Source organism: Carassius auratus, chromosome 15 (assembly GCF_003368295.1).
Source record: "Carassius auratus strain Wakin chromosome 15, ASM336829v1, whole genome shotgun sequence".
Taxonomy (NCBI): Eukaryota; Metazoa; Chordata; class Actinopteri; order Cypriniformes; family Cyprinidae; genus Carassius; species Carassius auratus.
Window position 1 is genome coordinate 2995419 of NC_039257.1, and position 24061 is coordinate 3019479.

Below are 24061 nucleotides of genomic sequence, written 5' to 3' on the forward strand. Positions count from 1 at the left end.
AGTAGAATTACCCAACTCATTTATTAATAAAGTGGTGTTGATGAATGTGAAGATGTGTACAGGTGTGTTTATTAATTAATTGTATTTATTCATTGCTGATAATTAGGTGACCTCATGTATGTTTTTGCTGTCGAGTTTATTGCTACATCAGTCATGGCCAGAGGCATAGTTGGTGATGAAAGGGTGAGCATGGGTGATTAGTTGGTACAGATTTACCCGCCCATCCACCCACTGACTGTTTGTGTGTGTGTGTGTGTGTGTGTGTGTTGCCGTTCGTTCCTCTGTTCCACGCATATAAGTGACACAGAGCTGGAGGGCACAATACGTCTTCCCTCCCTCTGTTTGTTCTCCTGTCTCGATAGGGAACCCCATTAAGACCAATTAAGTTTTTCTTGTAGTCACCCTATCAAATAAAACTCCTCCTGTAGATGGGTGCCTTCACACACAGCATGATTTACTGCGTCTGGCATTACCGTGACCTCAAGATAGAACTTCCAAACAGGTGTCTCTCCTCACCCCTGTTGAATGGGAGCTAACATGTGAACACTGTTGGACCGTGTTAACATTTTAGAGGACTTAATGAAATGACATCTGTTTCAGCAACAAAAGAACATTTATTTGTGCCTCGGGGATTGTAAGCATGACTAAATTTGCAAATGGTTAAAGAACAAGCTAATCTCCCCCTCTCTCTCTCTCTCTCTCTCTCTCTCTCTCGCTCTCTCTTTCTTTCAGTGTTACGTGATGATTTCAGACAGAACCCTACGGATGTGGTGGTGGCTGCTGGAGAACCGGCCATCCTGGAGTGCGTTCCCCCTCGTGGACACCCAGAACCCACCATCTACTGGAAGAAAGACAAAGTACGAATCGATGAGAAGGATGACAGGATCAAGGTGAGAAATGGAGACGATGCATGTTTAGGGTTGCAAAGAGCTGAAATTTTTCGACAAAGTCAAAAAAACAAAACAAAACAAAATCCAGGAAATTGTCCAAAAATCCTGAAATGTTTCTGGAAATGTTCCTAGAAATCTTCTGCCTCTTTTCAACCCTACTTTTGTTTGCTTTGTTTGTATGAATTTTATTATGTTTTATTTTATTATTAAGAAATATTTTAAATATGCTACAAATTATTTACATTTTTATAAAAAAATCTAAGACAAAATCCTTTAAATGCACTCGCTTGCTTGTGCAAGAAAGAAATTAACATGTACTGTATGTTGTTACACTTATATGGGTTTTGCTTAATTGTTTTGTTTTGTTCTCTAAAACGCTTTAGTTTAGTTTAGCTCTCCAATGCCGTTTTGTTGGTTTGTTTTTTGTTTTTTTACACCTACAAAGGTGTATTGTTCAAAGATAAATGTTTTTGAAACTTTTGAAACTTTTTTTTTTTTGATACTTTTGAAACTTTTTTTTGTAACAAAGCAAGCTTAATTTGAAGAGTGGAATGTTGGTTAATGATCTAGCTTTGAATCTAGAACATTAAAGGTACAAAACCAGCTAAAGGTGAATTCTAAACCTCATCTAATTTACTCTTGAGCAAGACATTTAACTTTAGGTAGCTCCACAAAGAGTGCTGAAGGAACTAATCGAACGAGTTTTCACAGAGACTGTAACTTCCTGTCTTCCCCGTCAGATCCGAGGAGGGAAGCTGATGATCTCCAACACGAGGAAAAGTGACGCTGGCATGTACATCTGCGTGGGCACTAACATGGTCGGCGAGAGAGACAGTGAGACAGCTCAGGTCACCGTGTTTGGTATGTGCCAACTATAGTCTGATACTTCTAAACCACAAAAAAGTCTTAAAATATAAAAAACTAATATTTGAGTCATGCTCTGGAAATGTTTAACACCTCTTGTTTTTGTAAACAAGCAAGTTTAAAATATTTTTTTCAGCATTCGAGAATGTGTCATGTTTAATTCCTCTATTATGCTTGTGTCTTCACGTTAGTCATAAAACATGCTGGAACACAAAAGCGTATGATACACTTACACAATGCCATAAATCTCTGTGAGAGCTTCTGTCTGGGATCTGTGACTCGATGCTGAGTCACAGCGAGTGAATGAGGTCTCCTTGTCCCTCATGTCCTTTTCTCGTCTGCCTGTCTTTCAGAGAGACCCACGTTCCTACGACGGCCCATTAACCAGGTGGTTCTGGAGGAGGAGGCAGTGGAGTTTCGTTGTCAGGTGCAGGGAGACCCCCAACCTACCGTCCGCTGGAAAAAAGACGACATCGATGTCCCCCGTGGGAGGTGAGACGGGACACGCTGGCAGAGATGTCTGCCAATCTAAAGCATTATTTCAAACGTCTGCTCCCACAGCCATAAAAGCCGCCTGTGATGTAGATGTTGAGCTCCATGCTGAGGCCCATGGTCAGAAACACACCAGCTCCGTCGTGAGGCCCCCTGCAGATAATAAAAGCCAGAGCTGCATCATGGGCCTCAGTTTCGGTTGTGTTCTTTTGCTCTGTGCTGAGGCCCTGAGGTAAAGACAGGTGAGGCTGCAGGTGGACTGGTGCAGGTTTAAGGCTCTGGCATGACGAAAGAAATGTAATACGAACCCTCAGGCCTCTTCATTCAAACTGTGATGGTGAGATAAAGAGAGAGAGAGAGAGAGGATGAGAACGCTTTTGACAAAGATCATCCTTCCGGCAATACATAAAAAAGATTTAGTCATGGACCAGCTACATTGTGTCAGAAGCAATAAATCTGGGATTGAATTCATAAAAAACACCAGATAAAATGGGAAATGATCATAGGGCTGAGAAAGGATGCCAATTTTCATAATAGTCTCTTTACAAAATGTAAAGTTTTTTTTTTGTTGTTGTTGTTGTTGTTTTTTTTTAATTCTTTTTTTTAGCTGGGATGCTTTAAAATGACAAAGTAATTTTAGAATCTGTCAAAATATTTATATAAAAACTAAATTTTAAATTTTTAAAAACTATTTTTTTTAAAAACTTGTTTTAAATTTTGATAATAATAAGAAATATTTTCTGAGCAACAAATAAGCATATTAGAATGATGTCTGCCTTTTTTTATTATGCTTTTTTTTTTGGTAAATCCCTTGTAAATATAAAGATTTAAGATCTAAAACAAAGTTCACTTGCTTATAATTTCACTTGTTAAATCACATTTCATTATTCTTAAAAAAAAATAAACACAGCATAGCCATTGTACCTTTTTCAGAACCCATAATAAAGCCATGATACTTTTTTGTAAGTGTATTATTTTATTAAATATTCTGAAAGTCAAGTATTGGAAACAAATATGCAGCAAGAGTCAAAACAGCATCAGCGATTGAGACGGTTCTAAACAGGGATGTTTTTTGAGTGCTATCATGCCATGTTTGTTTGTCTGTGTCGGTGATCTTGCACAGGTCACCAGGCCACATGCTCTCACAAGCACGCAGACAAAATAAAGCGTCCCGTCTGTGTACTTTTCCCACATTCTCCCTATCCTCACAGATTTCAAAATACTCCTGTTCAACAGTACTGAAAAGCCACTGAAAAGTTTTGCACTACAAATCATGCCAGAATATTACATTTTAAATTAAATTACATTAAATGTATGCATTTAGCAGACGCTTTTATCCAAAGCGACTTACAGTGCATTCAGGCTATCAATTTTTACCTATCATGTGTTCCCGGGGAATCGAACCCACAACCTTGCGCTTGATAAAGCAACGCTCTACCACTTGAGCTACAGGAACACTATAATGTACTATGTACAATATGTACAGTAATATGGGCAGAACTACTGTGGTTGAATTTGTATTTTATTGCAGGGCTTTGTAGTTAATTATGACAAACATGTCCTTATAGTGTCCAAATGCTAAGCTTAATAAATTCATAAAGATTAAGATATAATTACTTTAACATGTTCCTTTCATCAGATCACAAATGTCGTTCTGTGCATTTCCGTGAAGACTTTCCTTGGTTTATTAGTTTTGTAAGAAACAATTAGATTAATCTACATTATTCAGCTGCCAGCTAAAACACACATAGTAATTATTTCAGCGAGTGTAACAATCAGTGTATCTGTCAGGTAATAATTCAACATGCTTCTTCTCTTTTCTTTCAAAAAAGCATATCGAGAAATTAATTAGGTTTGAGAAAGAAACAATGACAATCTAATAATTAAATAACTCGCAGTCTCGCAGCACGTAATTACCACAAGACCCAGACTAGACGAAACACGTGTCTCGTCGTCTTATTTTATTTCCCCGTCTCTGAAGCGGCAGATTATTTTAATTTTGACATTCTGAGCCGTCGCCCGTCGTGCAGAGTCACTTGTATTTTCCTCATCGTCTCTCTCTCTCTCTCTCTCTCTCTCTCTCTCCTGATTATGTAGATGTCTGGCTTCAAAGAGCTCGCGTATGTGGTAGATAACGGCTTGGAAACCAGTTGACCTTCAGGTTACACAATCACACAGACACCCACAAAACACGTTATAGTCACATTTAATAGGTGAGAACCTTCGGAAAAGGCGTTGATTCGACCGCCAAATCTTTTTCTTGTCGTGCTTCAAACTTCTGCTGCCGTCAGGATGCCTGTGCTGTTCATACCGAGATGAGATATGAAGTAATTCACTCGTGAAAATGAAACACCAGGCCATTTGGCGCAGACTTTCACAGCAACTCCGAGCTCCAAGTACAAATTAACAAGGAAAAGACACTCGAAAGCTGTGTCTGCAAATGTTTACACCCCAAATCTGTCAGGAACGCATGCTGCGTAATATGTGTGTGTGTGTTGTTTGGAGGCGGGCGGAGTGTAGTGTATCCTCAGCATTGCCCTGTTTCGTGTGTAATTGCATTCCTCTCCTAATAGAAACCAGATCCAGCTCAGAGAGGAAGCACATACAGAGCACTACTGTTTTTGTTTGTGTTTCTCGTTTTAGAAAGCTCGTTTCATGCAATATTTAGTTCTAGTGATTGAAAATCTGATTTACATCTGTTTGTTGTTTCTTTAATTTCCGTCTCTCTCTCGCTCTCTCTCTCTCTCGCTCTCTCTCTCTTTCTGTGTCCAATCACCTCAGACTTTATCTCCATTATTTTCCTAGACCTGAAGCGAACCTGGACTTTGTGTTCTTACATATATAATCAAAGCAAAGTAGTATGGAGATTAAATTCAATTAATTAAAACTCTATTATTACTGTAATGCGAAAATGTTGTATATATATATATATATATATATATATGACATTAAAATAAATTATACAGTTTTATATTTTATAGGGGATTTGTAAAAAAAAAAACATTGTGCATTTTTTTCTGTAAATATTTTATTTATTTTTACTTAATAAGCATTCTGTGGTTTGACTGTATATTGGGTAGCACTTTATTTTACAGTCCTGTTCCTCATGTACATACTATGTACTTATTATATTAATTACAATAACTATGTAATAACTAGGTACTAACCCTGAACCCCTAAACCTCACCCTACCCCATGCAGTTACCTTGTATTACCAGAACTTTCTTGGATAAATACACTGTAAGTACACTATAAGTACATGTAAGTACACGTACTGTAAAATAAAATGCAACCGTATATTGTCTTCATAAACAACAGTCTGCAGAAGTATAATTCTGGTGATTTTGGTCTGTTTCCTGCACCACACGGCGTGCTCTCTGAGCCCTGCTTCCTGTGGAAGGGTGGATCTGGAGTGATAGACAGCAGACAGTGTGTTGTCTAGCTGTCAGACAAAAACCGCTATGGCACAACACCCTCTCACACTTGCTCACAGACGCGCATGCACTCTCCAGAAATCCCAATTATAGCAAAATACTACAAAGAAGACCAACCTGCAGGGCCTGTCAACTCCTCAACCGCACTTCCACCTCACACACACACGCTCACACACAGCTCATCACCTATGGCTGTCAGTTTCCAGGACATAGTGCTCCTGAAGTGCCTAGGAGCTGCCAGAGAGGTGCAGATCAATAAGGCTGGATTCCACATCTCAAATCCCTCTCTGTACAGTCTGACCTGGAATCGGCCGGGTTTTTGTATTTTTTTTATTATTAGCTCCCAGATACGTCTACTTCTTTCTCTCACACACACATCGGACGCCTCATAAATATTGTAAGCATCTGCGGTTCCAGTTGAAAGCTTCTTCGTTCTCTGTAGAGTGTGTCATTGCTGAATAATTGATCTTGCTCTGTCAGTAATAAAAAAAAAATATTGTTTCTATACAGTGCTCTTTCTCTGAATATACCAGATTTTTCTCATACGGTGTTCTAAATATCATGTGTTATTATGTGTTATAAGCTTTAATGATGATTTTAATATATCTTATGCATTACACACTACTGTTCAAAAGTATGGGGTTGGTAAGACTTTTTTAATGTTTCAAAAAAAGAAATTCTCCTATGCTTACTGAGGCTGCATTAAAAACTGGGGGAAATTGTTGGTTTAAAAGTGCAGCACTTATTTGAAATATTGCACTTTTGATAAATTCAATGCATCCTTGCTGAATAAAAGTATTGCTTATCTAGTTTATATCTAATAAAAAGTTATACTTTTTTTCTGCTCTTGGTAGATTGCACTGGTCATTATGGAAAGGAGATGTTGCATCTGTGTTCTTTAATGTGCACTTTGTCAATAAATCACCCATAGATTTTTCCCTCCCATCAGCACTTTTATGGAATTGCACACTAACATTAATTTGCCCTGTTTATTAAATTTGGCCCCATGTCTTACTGACCCCAGTGTTTACTCTACTTCCAAATGTTTATCACATATTCAGAAGTGGTTTCTAATTTCTGTACCCATCTTCTCTTTATATGTGTTTCAGGTATGATATCAAATATGATAAAGATGACTATGTGCTGAGGATAAAGAAGGCAGCAGCGAGCGATGAAGGAACCTTCACCTGTGTAGCTGAAAACAGAGTTGGCAAAACAGAGGCATCCGCCACCCTCACGGTCAGAGGTCAGTCTAGTGCCCAAGTCTACCACAAAAGTTAAATGACACTGCTCACAATTTTTCTAGCCTCGCAGGGTATTTAGATGACTTCAAAAATGTGCGGTTTCAAAGCAACTCATTCAGTCAGCTTAGTCGAATGCTTTTGATTGCATCATTGATTACTAATTACTGTTTTTGATTACTTGACTATAATTATTGATTGCTGGATTCCTCAGTTTTACTCTCGGTTCAAGGGATTAAAGGGTTAGTTCACCCAAAAATGAAAATTAGCCTGTTTTACTCCCCCTCAAGGCATCCTAGGTGTATATGACTTTCTTCTTTCAGACGAATCCAGTCAGAGTTATATTCAAAATTGTCCTGGTCCCTCCAAGCATTACAATACGGGTTAGCGGGTGCTTTTTGTCAGCAGTCCAGAAGATGTGAAATAAAGTGGGTGCATCTGTAATAAAACATGCCTCACACGGCTCCGGGGGTAAATATAGGCCTCCTGAAGCAAATCCATGCGTTTTTGTAAGAAAAATATCCATATTTTAAACTTAAGAAACCCATTTTTTCTCACATCCTCTGACTGTCATACGTCCAAGCCATTCTGGCAGTCTTCCGGACTGTTTACACAAAGCACACGCTTACCCCAATTGTAATGCTTGGAGGGGCTACGACAGGATAAAAACAGATTTTTTTTTTTTTTTTTTGCTTTGACAAACAGTGCATTTATGTTGATCTTGATTATCTGACTCTATCATAAGGTTTCCCTTTACTGGAAATCAATTGCAGTGTAATGTATTTTGCTGTAGTCTCAGTCTAAAAGAGTGAGATAACCTCCTGACGGGTCTCAAATGAACTCCTGAAGTGTAGTTTAGGTGGGGGGGTGATCTTGCCCTGAGCACAAATCCTTTTTTTTTATTTACACCCCCTAAAATGGAGGCCACCAACCCCCCCTCTGCACTCACATAAACACGCTATCTCCTCGGTTCCACTGTGGCACCCCAGCCCAAACCAGGGAAACCATTTCACAGTTTACTGGTGCAGACCGACCTCGAAAAGCCCAGCTCTGAGGGGCAAGGTTAATAAAAATGTTTTTGTTTTTTTTTTTCATAATGTCCCTCTCTCCCCTTCCAACTCTTCTCCGTCTCCCTTCTCTTCTCACCACATTAAATCAAACTGCCTAGATGCTCTGTGGAGTGCATTAAAACCTCATGTGAGGGGGGTTCAGTGGCCTTCAGGAGGGGTCTCGAGCTGCCAACGGGGACAGACGTCGATTTTCAGCCCTTTTGAAAGCAGGATTTACAAGCGGACAGAGTTCAGCCATGAAGGGATGTGTGGGGATGCAGAGTGGAGGGGTTTTACACAAGCTAACTTTCATGAAAGAGAGGAGGGAAGGAAAGAGAGGACAGCACTCTGAGCATGATTGCTCCCTCTTAATGTCAATATTGCATCCGCCTCCTTGACAGCTCCACTACTGCATTAAATATGAACTGCTTTTTTTTTTTTTTTTGTCAGCTACTTTCTCTTGGCCATTCTATCTATTTTGCCCACTTTCTGTCTTGCTGGTTCAGCTTCTTCACAAGGAGCTGTATATCTAGACCTCATTATTGCAGGTAAAGCAGATTTCATAGCTTGAATTGTATACCGGACAAGCCCCCGATTTTAGTGACTTCATATGAAATAAGAGACCAGTCAGTTAAGGAGGAGAGACAGGAGTGCTGATTTTGATTTCTGAGCTGTCCGCATGCTTAGAGAATAAAAATAAACACCACATTTGTCTGCCACCAGGTGGTGCTAGTCTAGATGAGCATTTTTATGATGTTTATTTGAAGGTTCCGTTCAACAATAAGGTGAAAAAATGAATTTGAATCAAACTCATTGCATTTTCCCTCTCCGGGGACCGGACCTGTGCTGAAAAAAAAAACACATTGCCATTGTTCATTCTGAATTTGGTTTCTTTTGTTCTTAATTCTTTTCACTTTCTTCTTCGTTTGTCCTTTCTGTTTGTGTCTGTCTTTTGTCATTTTTTGTTGTCTTCACTCCACCATTGTTGTGTCTTCAGCTCGCCCTGTCGGTAAGTACCCATCCCAGTCACTCCTTCATACTGCATGTGTGCCTTCTGTGCTCCTTCCTCCTCTCCTGCCACACACACACACACACGCGCACACACACATACAGTGTGCTGGCTCAACTCTTCAACTAACTCTGTAGAGGTACAGTACTTCCTGTTTCCGCTTCACTACTTCCCCCTTCCCATCATTATGACCTTGATCGCGCTTAACTAAGGTAGAATTCTATCCTGTACTAACCCGTGGCTGTACTAACTACATTTATTATAGGAATATAGGTTGAGATGGTACTGCTAAAAAAGCGTATGTGTGAGTGTGGTGTTTGGTTAAAACTTGTGGCTTCTGCTTAACGAATATAATTCAGCAGTCTTCCTAACACACATAGCCATCTGGGACTACATTTGGCTGAGATGAAATACTTTAAAACAATGTGTTCTAGCATCCAGGGAGGGTGTTCGATTAGTCATGTCAGTTTCTGTTTATTTTTCTGTCTTTGTGTGCATTTCGGAGAAAGCATGCATGCTTTTTTCCTGTTGTTCTCATATGTGTTTACTTACAGCTCTCAGAAGTGTGTTTAGTCGTGAACTCTCTCCAGTACGAAGCAGATGTGCTCCATCATGAATTAAATATGGGAGCCGATCAGCTATTCTGCTCTTACAGGGCCTTGTTCTCCCAGCAGACACTTCCCAATGAAAAGAGGCCAGCATGTGTGTTATTCACACAACACACATGCATTAAAGAATGTACCGGGGATGCAATCACAGTTTATTTATGACTAGCTTTGTTCTACTCTTTAGAATCCTCTCTGGAGCACATAGACTTGGGATGTGTGTGTGCGTATGTGTTTTCCTCCACCCCTGGCCAAAAAGGGCTTTAACACTCAACTGCACAATGAAGTTGAGCGTCCAAGTCATTAAACAATCACTTTGAGTGAGTGGCATGGGTAAATGCCCATATTTTATGCCTGCCTGCTCCGGTGCAAAAAAACAAAAACAAAAAAAAACTCTGGAGTAGAATGAAACTGGGACAATCTGTGATTTAAAGCCTTTGTGTTATGCCCAAACTCACAGAAGTGCCCGCGCCACCGTGCGCCCAGATTGGGAAGCCTGTAAATCTGCCACCATCTGTAACTTGCCTGAATGTGTCAGCCTTAGTCAAGTACAGCCTCACAAAAAAGGGATCAGCCGCATAAATCACAAACACTTGCAGACTTCTCTTGTCCACAGTTGCCAGCTGTACAGAGAGTAGAGGGGCTCATTTAGGGATCAAAATAGAGGGGGAGAGTGTTTTTCCGCACTCAGACCTTTTCTTTTGTAGATGGGTGTACCGTAAGTAATGGTTCCCCTGCTAAACGAACTCAACTGTTTGGAGTCCTGCATCGAGATTTATTGTTGTGGCTACAAGTATAAAACTAACACTGCGTCAGAATGTTCAAATTACGCGCTAGTTGTTGTTTTTGGTCTGAATTTGTGACTTCTGGTGAACCTCATGACTGAAAAGTATCAGTTTTTAACAGTAGTACATTCTGTGTTTACTTTTGTTTGGTTAAAAATGATTGATTGTAGGGTCGCCGTCCAGAGTTGCTGGCAGAAGCAAATTGTCCTTTTATTTAGGTCAGCTAAAACACTTATTCCTCCATAAAAAGACCTTTGCTCCATCCTTGAAACTCCCTAACTGTACATTCTCCAGTGAGAGGTACCGTCTGCAATAGCATTTTATCTTCTCACAAGCTCCAGCTGCCATTCCCTGCCTTTCAAGACTCCTTTTGACAAACCTTTTTTAGACGATTGCTGCCCTAACCTTCTCATTAAAGAGAAAGTAGCATTGACTCTATGTCACGGGGAAAGTTTGGATCCCTGTTTCTGAATTCTGATGCCATTTTAAGGTCAGGTTAGACAGGGAAAGCAGGGAAGATGGTACTTTTAATTGGTTTATTTGAATGTGCTCTGCAGGAATGTTGGCTGAGTTTCTTTGCCGGGTGAGTTGAAAGGTTTAAAATACTTTGCTAAGTGTGGCTCATAAGGCGGGAAAAAAATCTTGTTCTGTGAGAACTTGACCCTAGTTGGCAGTTAGAATAGAGAATGATGTCCATTAAAATGCCAACAGCAATTCAATGTTTTCCAAGCTTGTCCAGCTTGTGACCTCTGCTTGTCTTCGACAAAGGAATAGAAACTGTTTTTTGTACCTAGAGTAAATGGAGTCGAGCATTAAAACCCACTTACAAAAGAACTGTCCACTCAAGTTCACGGTGTGGCGTCCACACTTAGCTTCTCCTCTCCGTGTGTCCTGCCCAGAATGACCCACCCTTCCCTCCGATGTTGTGACCCGCAGCACTGCTGTGCCTGAAAGCTGCCGTCATTCATTCGGTACCGGCCGTCCGCGGCCCCACCTGGATGAATGGCTTCCTGTGGTTGCTGTCACTGTCCTTGCTGTTTGTGGTCAAAGCAAACAGAGTATCCAAAAGGCAGATTGGTGTTGGAAACGGGCTGATGCATGGAAGCTCTGTCTCAGTGACTTCGGCAGTCGATGCCTATGGATGCCTGATGTTCCCAACGTTTATGTGTCCATATGTGTTTGTGTCAAAGGGTATGGTGTAATGTTAATGTCTTTGGTTCTTGACTTAGCCGCACCGCAGTTCGTGATCAGGCCGCGGGATCAGATTGTGGCACAAGGACGGACCGCCAGTTTCCCCTGTGAGACCAAAGGAAATCCACAGCCGGCAGTCTTCTGGCAGAAAGAAGGAAGTCAGGTAAGAGCACAACATTCTCTCTGTTTTTGTTAAAGATTTAGGCTAGTGGTTAGCATACATGCTGCAGGCAAGTTAGAAATAACATTGGTGAACAAATCCCTTAGACTTATATTGAAGAAGGGATACAAGGTATATTTAGGGATGGGTCACCTAGAATCCACCCAATAGACCTTATTATAGCAAAACTGGCAACCACCCAGATCATGTTAGCATTGTAGCGGTGAGCTTTAGCATGGCAAGCTAGTAATAAAACGAAATCCTAGAAAAGAAATAGACAATTTGAAATAACATAATTATAATCTCAATCCCGATATTAAATGCAATAAAACATTTTTTCGTCCCACAACTCCTCTTTTGAGTTAGATATGAAGGTATTTGTTAAAAGCCCAAATTAAAGCAGTTATTGAGTCATTAGCGATTAAGAGAAGCCTCTCAGTCACACTTGAGGATAATGGACCCAACATCTATCATGTGTGAGAGGCTAATTAAAAAAAGAGCAAAAGAAAGAAAGAAAAAAAACATCATTTGGAGCATAATATGGAACATTAAAGTCATTAGGTGTAATTGAATCCGGCTAATGTCTTTCGGTTTCTGACGGTCAGCTATGAGGACTCAGAAATCAAGAGAGAAAGAGAGAAAATAAAAGGAAGAGTGGAGAGATCTCAAGGATAGAAAATCTGAGGTAAATGTAAGGGCTCGGTCAATGACGTCCATTAATGAACCCAGCTTGTTATCTGCCGTAATTAGCAAATGGGCTAAACCAGCCGCTGGTGGTGAATTAGCTTTGAATCACCTGGCCTTCTCCCTTTCCAGCAGATTTCATTTCAAATACAACAGCCATGTTAGACAGAGTGAGTAAACAACGCAGCCCAAAGCAATTACTGGAGTCATTTGGACACAATGGATACACACAGTGAGAGATACACAGTCAGAGTTAGCCTACTGGTAAGCAAAAGCTTTATCTGCGGTGAGCCATTGTGTTGTGCAATTTAAAGTCATGCCACCGTAATTGCTTTCAGAATTTTAATAGCTGATAATACAGATAATAATTTAGCCCCTCTAATACAAAAATGCCTTTCCTGGTGTGATTATATTCTAAAAACAGTGTGTTTCAGGTAGCAAATTTTCCCTGGAAATGCTTTTTACACTTTTCTTGTTTGTTTGCTTTCCTTTGTTTGTGTAGAACCTTCTGTTTCCAAATCAACCGCAGCAACCCAACAGTCGTTTCTCGGTGTCGCCCAGTGGAGATCTGACCATCACAGCGGTCCAGCGGGCAGACGCGGGATACTATATCTGCCAGGCCCTGACGGTGGCAGGCAGCATCCTGGCCAAAGCACAGCTTGAGGTCACAGACGGTAAGCACTGGGGTGGATCGGACCACAACAGGGCTTTGGGAATGTGGATGGATTCTTACCTACAGTGGTGTTTCATTTTTCATTCTGTTTCTTTGTTTTTAGATACACAGCTTTTTATTTTATATTATATATATATATATATATATATAATATAAAATAAAAAGCTGTGTATGTGACCCTGAACCACAAAACCAGTCATAAGTAGCTCGGGTCTATTTGTAGCAATAGCCAACAATACATTGTATGGTCCAAAATTATAGAATTTTATTTAATGCCCAAAATCATTAGGATATTTTTAAGTAAAGATGAAAATTTATCAAAACATTTGGGTAGTAATTTCCATTGTTAAGAACATAATTTGGACAACTTTAAAGGTAATTTTCTCAATATTTCGATTTTCTTTATATTCTAACAAACCATAAATCAGTGGAAAGCTAATTTTTTCAGCTTTCAGATGGTGTATGAATCTCAATTTTAAAAGAATTGACCCTTATGACTTGTTTTGTGGGTCACATATATAATAATAATTTCATAGGTTTTTTTTTTTATATAATGTTTTAAAATGTAAAAAAATTGCTTTTATTTTAACATTTGCTACAAAATATAAAATAATAACAGTATGAATTTTTATATTAAATGCAAGTAATAATAGATTCCAAAAAGGTTGCAAAAATCCCCCATTCCGTCCACCCATGCTGGCAGAAAGATAAAAAACTATATATCTGTATATATGTATATGTATATATATATATATATATATATATATATATATATATATATGTGTGTGTGTGTGTGTGTGTGTGTGTGTAATGTTGCATTATACAGAAATGGTAAAATCCTGATTGATTAAATAATTATAATAATTATAAATTAAAAATTACTATCATTATTAAAATAATTATAAATAATTGTTAGAATCTTTTCATTTTTTATTTACGTTTACATGAGCTGACTTTGTTAAGGCTCTGTTTTCAATATTTTCCTCTCTAACACTCGCTTCGTCATACTCTTTTCACCGCTCTTTCATTTCCCCTCATTCATATGTCTTCCTACACTTTTCACACCCACGAAACAAACGAAGGCTTCAAAATCCTCATACAAAAGTACTGGCAGAAAGATAAATGTCATATGAAAACCACTTCTGTTGCCGCTGGATCCACATTAAGAGCTGAATTGGAATCTGGCCTTGAGCTCTTCCGCACTGCATTGATTCTGCCTCGCTATGTGAAGTGAATAGCAATCCTGACGACCCTGAATTCTGCTCGCGTTTGAATATTACAGGAGCACGTCTCTGTGAACTTCTCTTGACAGGAGGAAAACTTCATTTCAGCTCGAGAAGGGAGTGAAAACAGCCGTCCTTGAAAACTTCAGATACTGTTGATAGAAAAATTGCTTTGGCAACAAAGCGTGTTTTGGGTTGTGTAAGAGAGATTTTTTTTTTTATAAGGAAAAAGTAGCAAGATGTCAGATTGTATGAACTTTTCAACTACATCTTCAGTCTAACAATAAAATGTAATTCTTTTAAAAGGTGACTGCTGTTACGGTTGACTGCAAAGCGATCATGTCTTAGAAACTGCATATGACCTAGACTGCCGTAAACGGCTTTTTCTGAGAAAGGAGTATGTTTGCGAGATGTTGTGGAGGATGACAGCAAAGAGGGATGACAGGAACGAAAGAGCAAGGGGGTCACGGCCACACCTGCGCATGCGGAAGAGTGTGATTTAGTGGGTGTTGAGGTGGCAGAGAGAGCTGGACAGGTTCAAGGAGAGATTTGATGAAAAATGGCTGCTGCCATGGCACCAAGGCCTTCACGCTGTCCGAAACCGTCCTGTCAGAGGAACAGCACTCCATCATGTCACGCCAACACACACATCATATGACTTGGTCTCAATACACTCACACACAAACCATAACACCTAATCTTAGCAGACACTGAAAAAGACTGCTTTTTTCATTGCATTTTTTCAAATTAATAAGTAGTCAAGCAGACAAATTTATATGGATTTTATTTATTTATTTCTATTTTGTGGAGCACTTGTAGATATAAAGACAAATTTACATTCTAATGTATAAATAAATATATACAAATATATCACCTTGATATCAAATAAAAATAATAAATGTATTTTTTAATTTACAATTAAATGCATGATTGTAAAATAATGTAAAAATGTAAATGTAAAATTATGTATTATATTTTTATTCCTATATATATATATATATATATATATATATATATATATATATATATATATATATATATATATATATATATATATATATATATATATATATATATATATATATATAATATACGTTTTTTTTTTTTTTTTTTTTTGGTGAAACCCTTGTAAATACAAATCCTTTAAATTTACTTCTAAAATGTTTTGGCAGGAAAATATTTATTTATTTATTTGTTTGTTTAGTTTGTTTATCAAAAACCCTTGTAAACATAAAGACATTTAAATTTACTCTCTGAAAGTTTTGCAAGAAAAATATTTGTATTTATCTGGTCATATATGGATTTTGTTTTTGTTTATTGATTTTAGAATGAAAAAAAAAAAATAAATATATATATATATATATATATATATATATATATATATATATATATATATATATATATATATATATATATATATATATATATATATATATATAATTTTTTATATATATATAAAACTGAAAAAATGAATTTACTCTGCAGTTTATTTAAAAATCTTATATCAGGTCTAGCAAAAAAGAGGTGCTGACAAGAAGAGCCTATAACATTTCTGTTAACTTCTCCACCCCCTCAAATCCATGAAAACTGTTGGAAACATCACTATATGCAACATGGGGTCGATTTGAAACAACGGTCTAGTCAAGTTCAAATGCAACAGTGCAACGCTAAACACTCATTCAGTACACAGGATGCGGCTTTAATCCAAACACAGCCATTATGCCTCATCAGTCTCTATCTATCCGCACATGCATCTCTGGGGTTTATGTCGGCCTGATGGATGCGCCAGCAAAGCACTCTGGGGTTTAACCTCGGCGCGGAGTAATCCACATTGATGAATTAGGATGGCAACTCTTCATCCCTGAGCCCAAATGAGGCATTCCGATGGAGATTTGGACAATATAAATACCATCCTTTATTCAGAGCGAGACAAATAGTAACGCAGACGAGAATGGAAGACGACTGCATCTGAAGCTGTATTTAAGAGTTAGAGGTGCAGTCTGTAATTAGCACCCACCGGCTCTTTGCTCATTAATTCACACCTGCTAATTAATGTGTCCTCAGAGGGCCAGAGGACAGGACACGGCTCTGATTATTGTATTATTATTAGTCAGAGAAATAAATGGTTGGCGCTTCTCAAGGGGCATGTGATGCCCATTTGTACGTCAATTGTTGCTGCTTTATTATAGCTTAATCGTATTTATTTCATAAATGATGGACTGAATTGAATCAACAAAACTTAAGCTGAATAATGACACTGCTGCCACCTTTAAAGCTGCTTCCAGCTGAATAAAGCTTGTTTAACTTTGACACTATGATTGAACTAAACTGAATCAACACTGAACTGAAGACTGTTGTCTTTTTAGAGCTCCTTAACAGCTGAAATTGTATTTGTTTCATAATTGAAGAACTTAATACTCTTATTTTCTAGTTTATTACTCTGAAGCTTTATTGGATGAAGCGCTATATAAATGAATGAATGAATGTGAACATCAATAGGGCAATGCAATCAATACCACATAATTTCTATTTATATACTGTTTATTAGAATTTAAATTCCTTACATTTTTATTATTTTATATACATTTTTTTTTTTTACAATTCTAAACATTTTAATAATATAGTTCTATACTTTTAATAATATTAACATTTTATAATTTAATTTTTATTTATTCTAGTGTTCCTGTAGCTCAATTGGTAGAGCATTCCTTAGCGCAAGGTTGTGGGTTCGATTCCCCTTGAACACATTATAGGTAAAAATTGCTAGCCTGAATGCAATGTAAGTCGCTTTGGATAAAACGTCTGCTAAATGCATACATTTTTTATTTAATTCATTCATTCCACGTGTTTTGAAAACGCCTTCTGTTGCCAAGAACAATGCAGTGTTTTCACTTACAATTTTGCCATAATTATATTTGATCTATAAAATTCAAAAAAAAAAAAAAAAAAAAAAGAAGTAAAAAGTGTCTACAAATCGAGATGAAAATGGATGGAAATCTTTTCATGAACACCCATCACTATAAATGTTGCAACAACAACAACAAAAAAACAAACTGTGTGCTCTAGGATGGTGGGTTCGTGTTTGGAGAAGTAGTTTATGAGGGGACGTTCTCTTAACCAGCATAAGATATTTAAGCAACCACACTGCCTCTGATAGTCGGATATATAGTAATGCATGAAATTTTACTCAGAGTCTGGTTCCTAAATGAAGGATCTCAGGCAGTAACTGGAAGCTACAAAACCACCTCACTGCCACATCAGTGAGCTAGAAACCAAGACTCAGCGTTTCTCCCAGTTTTTCCCAGAATGCTTGGGGGGTAGACACTGCCCTGTGGTGCGACCACAAAATGTGCATATAACCCCGATACGTCTAGGAATAAGGCAATCATGGCTACATGTGCCACATGGGACATGGCCGCAATCTTAATGTTTCCTGACATTTTTAATGACGAACATGTTCGCTGTCCTGTACTAAAGCAACAAATGATGTAAGAAGGCCTGTTAGTGTCATGATGTCATAATCTGTGGAGAATGCATTAGTTTAGATGGACAAGCATGCTAATTGCTAGCAATCTTCACCATTTCCATTTCAGCAGGAGCCAAGGCTTAGTTATTAGCACATGGACTCCAGACATGTTGAGTCACTGCACTCACACAGGAAATGTTTCCGATCTGCCGGACACTTTCTCACTCTGTCTTTCTAATTATTTCCTGTCTCCTCTCTGCTGTCTCTTGCCCTGTTTGTATGCTATCCAATAAATAGTCTATGCAATACAACAGAAAATAGAGGGGTGTTTTCAAAAGTATGCTTAATAAAACTTAACATAAAAACAGGTGATCATTCAACCAAAAATAAATGAATTAATTTGAAAAAATAAAGGCGCACAAAAAAGTAAATCTAGTAAGAACGTGTATATTTTACAAAAAATAAGGATATTTTATTTTATCCAGTACATCAGCAGGAAAGTATGAGTAATTTCTGTTCTTTCGTCTCTTTCTTGTTTAGTGCTGACCGATCGTCCTCCCCCCATCATCCGGCAGGGGCCAGCTAACCAGACTCTGGGTGTAGACAGTGTGGCTCTTCTGAGATGTCATGCATCTGGAGAACCGGTCCCAACCATCAGCTGGCTGAAGGATGGGGTCAGCCTGCTGGGCAAAGACCCTCGCATGTCCCTGCAGGACCTTGGCAGCCTGCAGATCAAGGGTCTGCGGGTGAGTCTGAACACTTGGATTTAGTTATTATAATTTTATTGTAATAAAAATTATTTAAAAAAGTATGAATTGGAAAGTATGCATTTGGGATGCACGTTAATGAAAACAAGCAAACAAATAAATATTTGCAATAATAATAATAATGTTTATTTATTTGGGTATTTATTTATTTATATTGTTATTATTATAACTATTATTTAAAAATAATTTTAAAAAATATTTATTTTTTATTTTAAAAATGCCATAGAAAAATAGTATTCGGTTTGATTTATATATATATATATATATATATATATATATATATATATATATATATATATATATATATATATATATATTTATATATATATATATATATATATATATATATATATATATATATATATAAATATATATATATATAAATATATATATATATATATATATAGAGCATCATCTTTCAATACTCCCCAAACTGGACCAGATTTTATATTAGCCAACACTGATATAGCAACCAATATATCCCAAATATGAATGCCCAGATGTGTATCTGTCATTGTGTGTTTCTAAGGCCATATGTGTGCGTTTGTGTGCGTTTGTGTGACTAGCAGCTGTCAGAAGCATCTTCATCTAAGTGTGATGTATAAGCTTAGCAGAATTCAATCAGATATCGGTAAGACATAACAGAGACGGGCAGAGGGAATCATATTGCATTACGGGGATGAATGGGAGATATTGATTTTGGTAAATTGTTTGTTACTATCACTTAGGGATATGACAGCTCTCCAAAGATTCATTTACGGACGCCTGGACGGGCTCCAGCTGCACACACATTTGAACACACGCACACAAACAAACACACAAGCCCTCCCCCCGTCAGCTCAGGATGGGATTGCCATTATGCCTGACAGTGCTGCCCACCTCTGACATTTTATCTAATAAATGGAGGCAAGGCACCCTGATGAAAGGCAACAAACAACAGGGAGATCGTCCCAGAAAGGTAGAGAGGGGGGAACATGCGCCAGCTGTCAACGGTCCAGAGGGTTTCAGCGAGTACCCCTTTAAATGAATTAGCCTAACTCTTGTTGTGGTTAGTCGGTGGGTTTGTAAACTTGCCAGCAAGAATAAAAGCTGGCTGAAGGGTGCAGAAAATACAATATATCTACCATATTAGTGTCAGCACTTTAGCTGATCCGGATGTGCCCAAGGTTACATCTCTCAGATCGAAAGCTTGGACTTTCCATGAGTCGATTTGATTAGCCGTTTAGTGAATTGACAGTACTTGAAGATATAAACACCAATGTATGTTTTTGTGTTCTTCTGTTTTTCAGATCTCAGATTCTGGTATCTACACTTGTGTGGCAGCAAGTTCTAGTGGGGAAACATCTTGGAGTGCTTTCTTGGAAGTCAAAGGTACTTCGGTGCAACTTCACAAAAGACACTCTTAAAAATAAAGGATTCAAAAGGTTTGCAGGAATGCCTTAGAAGAACAATTTCAATGTCCCCAAAGAACCTTTGAGTGAACAGTTCTTAAAATAATCTTTTGTTGTTTTCCTAGTTCTTCTTGGAATCATAGATAAGAACCTTTATTTTTTTTGAGTGGATGTGCTTTTTAAGAAATGTTATTCTTCCAGAAACAGTTTCTCAATGTTCTTAAGTTTTTTTTTTTCTTTCTTTTTCTCTCCTCAGAGTCTGGAAGTCTTGTTGTAGTTAAAGACCGGGATGAGAACGAGCTCCCAGGTCCTCCTTCCAAACCTCAGGTCACAGATGTCACTAAAAACAGCGTGTCGTTGTCCTGGCAGCCTGGCCTTCCAGGAGCTTCACCAATCTCATCATATGTTATTGAGGCTTTCAGGTATGATTTTTACAGTAATTTAATTTTTTAGACTTTAAGTTCCTTTTCTGAAGTTTTTTTGGACTGAATTGTACCTTAAATTTGTTCATTTTCCTGTCAAGTACTGAAAGTAGATGCTATTTTTTATTTGAAACCAGTGAGGATTTGAGATGTCTAGTCTGTTGAATATATTGTACATTCAGATGACGAAACATTGGAAATACGTATTTATACACATTTTTAACATGCAAAATCCTTGAAAAATATGTTGCGACATAGAACCTCAAGCTGGTACAACATTATGAATGGACTGTCCTTCATCCGCTCTGACTTAAGTGCATGAAGACATTTCAAAGTCTGACATCACTCTGCCTCATTTGCATGCAGCCAATCGGTGAGCAACAGCTGGCAGACTGTGTCCGATCATGTCAAGACCACCCAGTACACCATTAAGGGTCTTCGCCCCAACACCATCTACCTGTTCATGGTGCGAGCAGTCAACGTCCAAGGCCTGAGCGACCCAAGCCCCATGTCCGAACCCGTCCGCACTCAAGGTATTTAATAGAGATTAGAATTACCCTAGCAGTAATTGTGTATAGAGTGTCTTTTGGTAAGAAACCCATATGAACAGTGCCTGTGTCAAAGACTTCCAATTAAATTCTAGCGGTTGCTTACAGAGTACGAGATTTAGTCTAGATACCACACGGTCTAACGGTCCCACACACTCATTATTTCCAGAGACGGAGTATAACGTAGAACAAACATCATCTACTTCTGGAGTGTATAATTGAGTTATTGGTCTGGCTGGTACCTTAATGATCATTACGTGGAGAAAAAAAAGAACCAACTTTAACTGGAAAAAGATTCGATTAAGGTGCCATGGAGTCCACCGTGTGTTCATTAGGGGTGACTGATTCTGAGACCTTGGGCGGATGTAACCTCACAGGTCGGGTTGAAGCTGTGCTGTCTGCGGCTGGAGTCAGTGAAAACGACTCCTCTTTGCTCTATTAGGGGATTAAAATATATTTAAGGGATTATGTTGTACCAGCCAGTAATTTAGCATTGTCGGAGCACTATAAGAGGTAATGGCATTGGCCCCTCTCTCTCTCTTTACAGATATAAGTCCTCCAGCTCAGGGAGTGGATCACAGACACGTGCAGAAGGAGTTGGGTGAGGTTATTGTGCGGCTACACAACCCTGTGGTCCTCAGCCCCACCACCATACAGGTCACATGGACGGTAAGGTACTCTGTGATTGGACAAAGCTCAAGATTTAGTATGTTAACTGTGTTTGGAGAGATATTATAGTCTGTGAATTGGGAGCTAAGGTTAGACAGAGGTTTGAACGCAATCTGCTCTTGGACAGAGGTTATTGTACAGCTTCCATGACTGGACTGAGGTTTTAGCATGTAAACTGTGATTGGACCAAGGTTCACCAGATATGAAAATCTTGTCATCATTTATTCAGTGTCATGTTGTTCCTAACTGTTCTTTATTATGTAGATGACAAAATATAATATTCTGAGGAATGTTTTTGTCCATACAATGCTCCTAAACATCACTGGACCCTACTGACTTTCATTAAATGGACATAAATTGACTTAATTAAATTTGTGTGTTCTACAGAATAATGTTTGACAAAGTCATTTTGAAATTTTTGGAATGGCATGACGTATTTTATAGTATACTATGTTGATTATTTTGGCTTAATATCTCTACAGAATGGTGCTATTTGCCACAGATTATTGGCTCTGTGTCATTTAAACATATACATTATGTACATGTATAATATTTAATATCCAAACAAGTGCGTCAGTTCAGAAGTTAACTCTGTTACTCGTCTTGGTTGTTATTTCTATTTCCCACTGCAGTCTTGCAGCATTGATATAAACACTCTAAAAGTGTTTATTGTTTGTTGAATTGCATTAAAATGGATATTTTAAAGCTTTGGGTTTGTCACATTAGTTTGTAAGCACTCTCCAGAGGTATATTAATGATTGCCATCAACAATCATTAGAGAGACAAATATAAGCTCCTGTCTGTTCAGTCTAAATGGGGGAAAGACTGTTTCAGAGGTATTTTTCTCATATGAATAATCCATAAATCACCAGCCTACATGGCTCCTGAATACAGCAGCACTCTCGCGGTAAACGTAGGTGGTGTCAAGAAAGCTTTTACGACCCTAAATCATTCAATTAATGAAAGTTAAAAAGCGTAGGAAGGATGCCCATTGGGCTGATTTACTCCATGTGTAGGGAGGAAAAGCAGATGCTAAATATCTCATTCCGGAAGCCAGACTGTGCTGTTAGGAAGACATTAATGTGAGTAATGCAGACTCCTCCTCTCTGTAAATACAACTTTTATTTGCCAAACTAAAAAAAGGGCGAAGCTTTCAGCGAATGAAGTGTCTTGTTTACCTTTTTGTTGATTTGAGATTTCGTTTCTTCTTTGATCTTTTTTGTTGATTTTTGTGTGCACGTTTATGTGTATACTTCTTTCTTCACAACTGAGCTTTTTTCGCAAGTATGTTTGTTCAAGGCGGTTACATCTAGCATGATTGCTGTTATTGATGTTTTATTTACAGTTTATCAAGGTTGTACATATCCATGAATCATGTAGAGTATTTTTATCAAAGGGATTTGATTGGCTGAACATGTTTCCAAACCAAAATTTATTCGGACACCTTCAACTTTTCTCACATTATATCACAGTTTATTTGCTATAGTTTAAAGAATGGTAATAAAATATGACAAGGACCACAGAGTTAAAGTGTATTAAAACTAATTTATCTTGATTATGTCATATAACTTTGATAGAAAAGTATGTAATGGATTACAATCAACCAAAAATTATTCAGCTGTTAAATTTAAGTACACGATTAGATAATACCAATTTAGGTCAACCAATTACCAAGAAATGCTTAATTTCGTTCAGTCTGTGGTGTAAAAAGTTTGCATTAGCAACTAAAGAATAAACATGGGCGGGTGTCTGGATATTTTTTGATCCCAAATATCACTGGTAGTAGGGATGTGCAAAAAATCGAATGCGATTTTCATGCGCATCTCATCAGTAAAGACGCTCCTGTAATAAGAAGTATATCTCCAGTGCGTGCGTTCAGATCAGGCTTGCCAGGTTTTTACAACAAATCCTGCCCAGTTGCTTCCTAAAACTAGTCCAAAACTAGCCCAATCGCATTCCGAGAGGGTCCCCGATACAAATTGCTTCCCGGGGTTAAAATTTAATTTTTTGGAAGGGTTGCCCTAGTAAAATTAGCATTTTAGGGGCTAAATATCACGTGATTGGGTATTGGGGTTGCTTTAAACCGCGGACATGGAAAAACAATCACAGACTTGGCAACACTGGTTCAGGTGGAGCGGCAGTTACTATACAGAGCCGTAGTCTACCGACAGCTAACACAAAATCGTTTTCAAAATCGACAAAGAATCTCCTGCGATTTTAACATCGATTTTGTGTAGATTGTCAGTGAATTACGGCTCGTGTAGTAAATGTCAACCTATAGTGTCCTGCACCGACTGGTACAAAATATATTTAAAATTATATCTCGTATCTGAATAATTTTTATTTTCACTGTATACTAGTTAAGGTGAAAAAGAGGAGATATTCCTTGGACTTTCAGACTTTTCCATGATGTTCCAAGCTGTTTAGTGTGGGTCTAGTTGGTGGACCAACATGTCTAGAGAAAATATTCAATCAGCTTTTCTGTTTAAGTTACTTGA

At 38.0% G+C, this 24061-nt stretch overlaps 1 protein-coding gene across 1 annotated transcript in view; it reads left to right on the forward strand.

The window, feature by feature from the left end:
- The first annotated feature begins 641 nt into the window (after positions 1-641).
- The window catches only part of LOC113114761 (roundabout homolog 2-like), a 69762-nt gene continuing 46342 nt past the window's right edge, over positions 642-24061 (forward strand). The window contains 12 exon segments of the mRNA XM_026281730.1: positions 642-890; positions 1631-1751; positions 2108-2246; positions 6790-6926; positions 8968-8979; positions 11599-11723; positions 12907-13078; positions 18307-18512; positions 19823-19904; positions 20181-20346; positions 20713-20879; positions 21442-21563. Of these exon segments, the coding sequence (XP_026137515.1) occupies positions 657-890; positions 1631-1751; positions 2108-2246; positions 6790-6926; positions 8968-8979; positions 11599-11723; positions 12907-13078; positions 18307-18512; positions 19823-19904; positions 20181-20346; positions 20713-20879; positions 21442-21563 (1683 nt within the window). The 5' untranslated portion in view covers positions 642-656.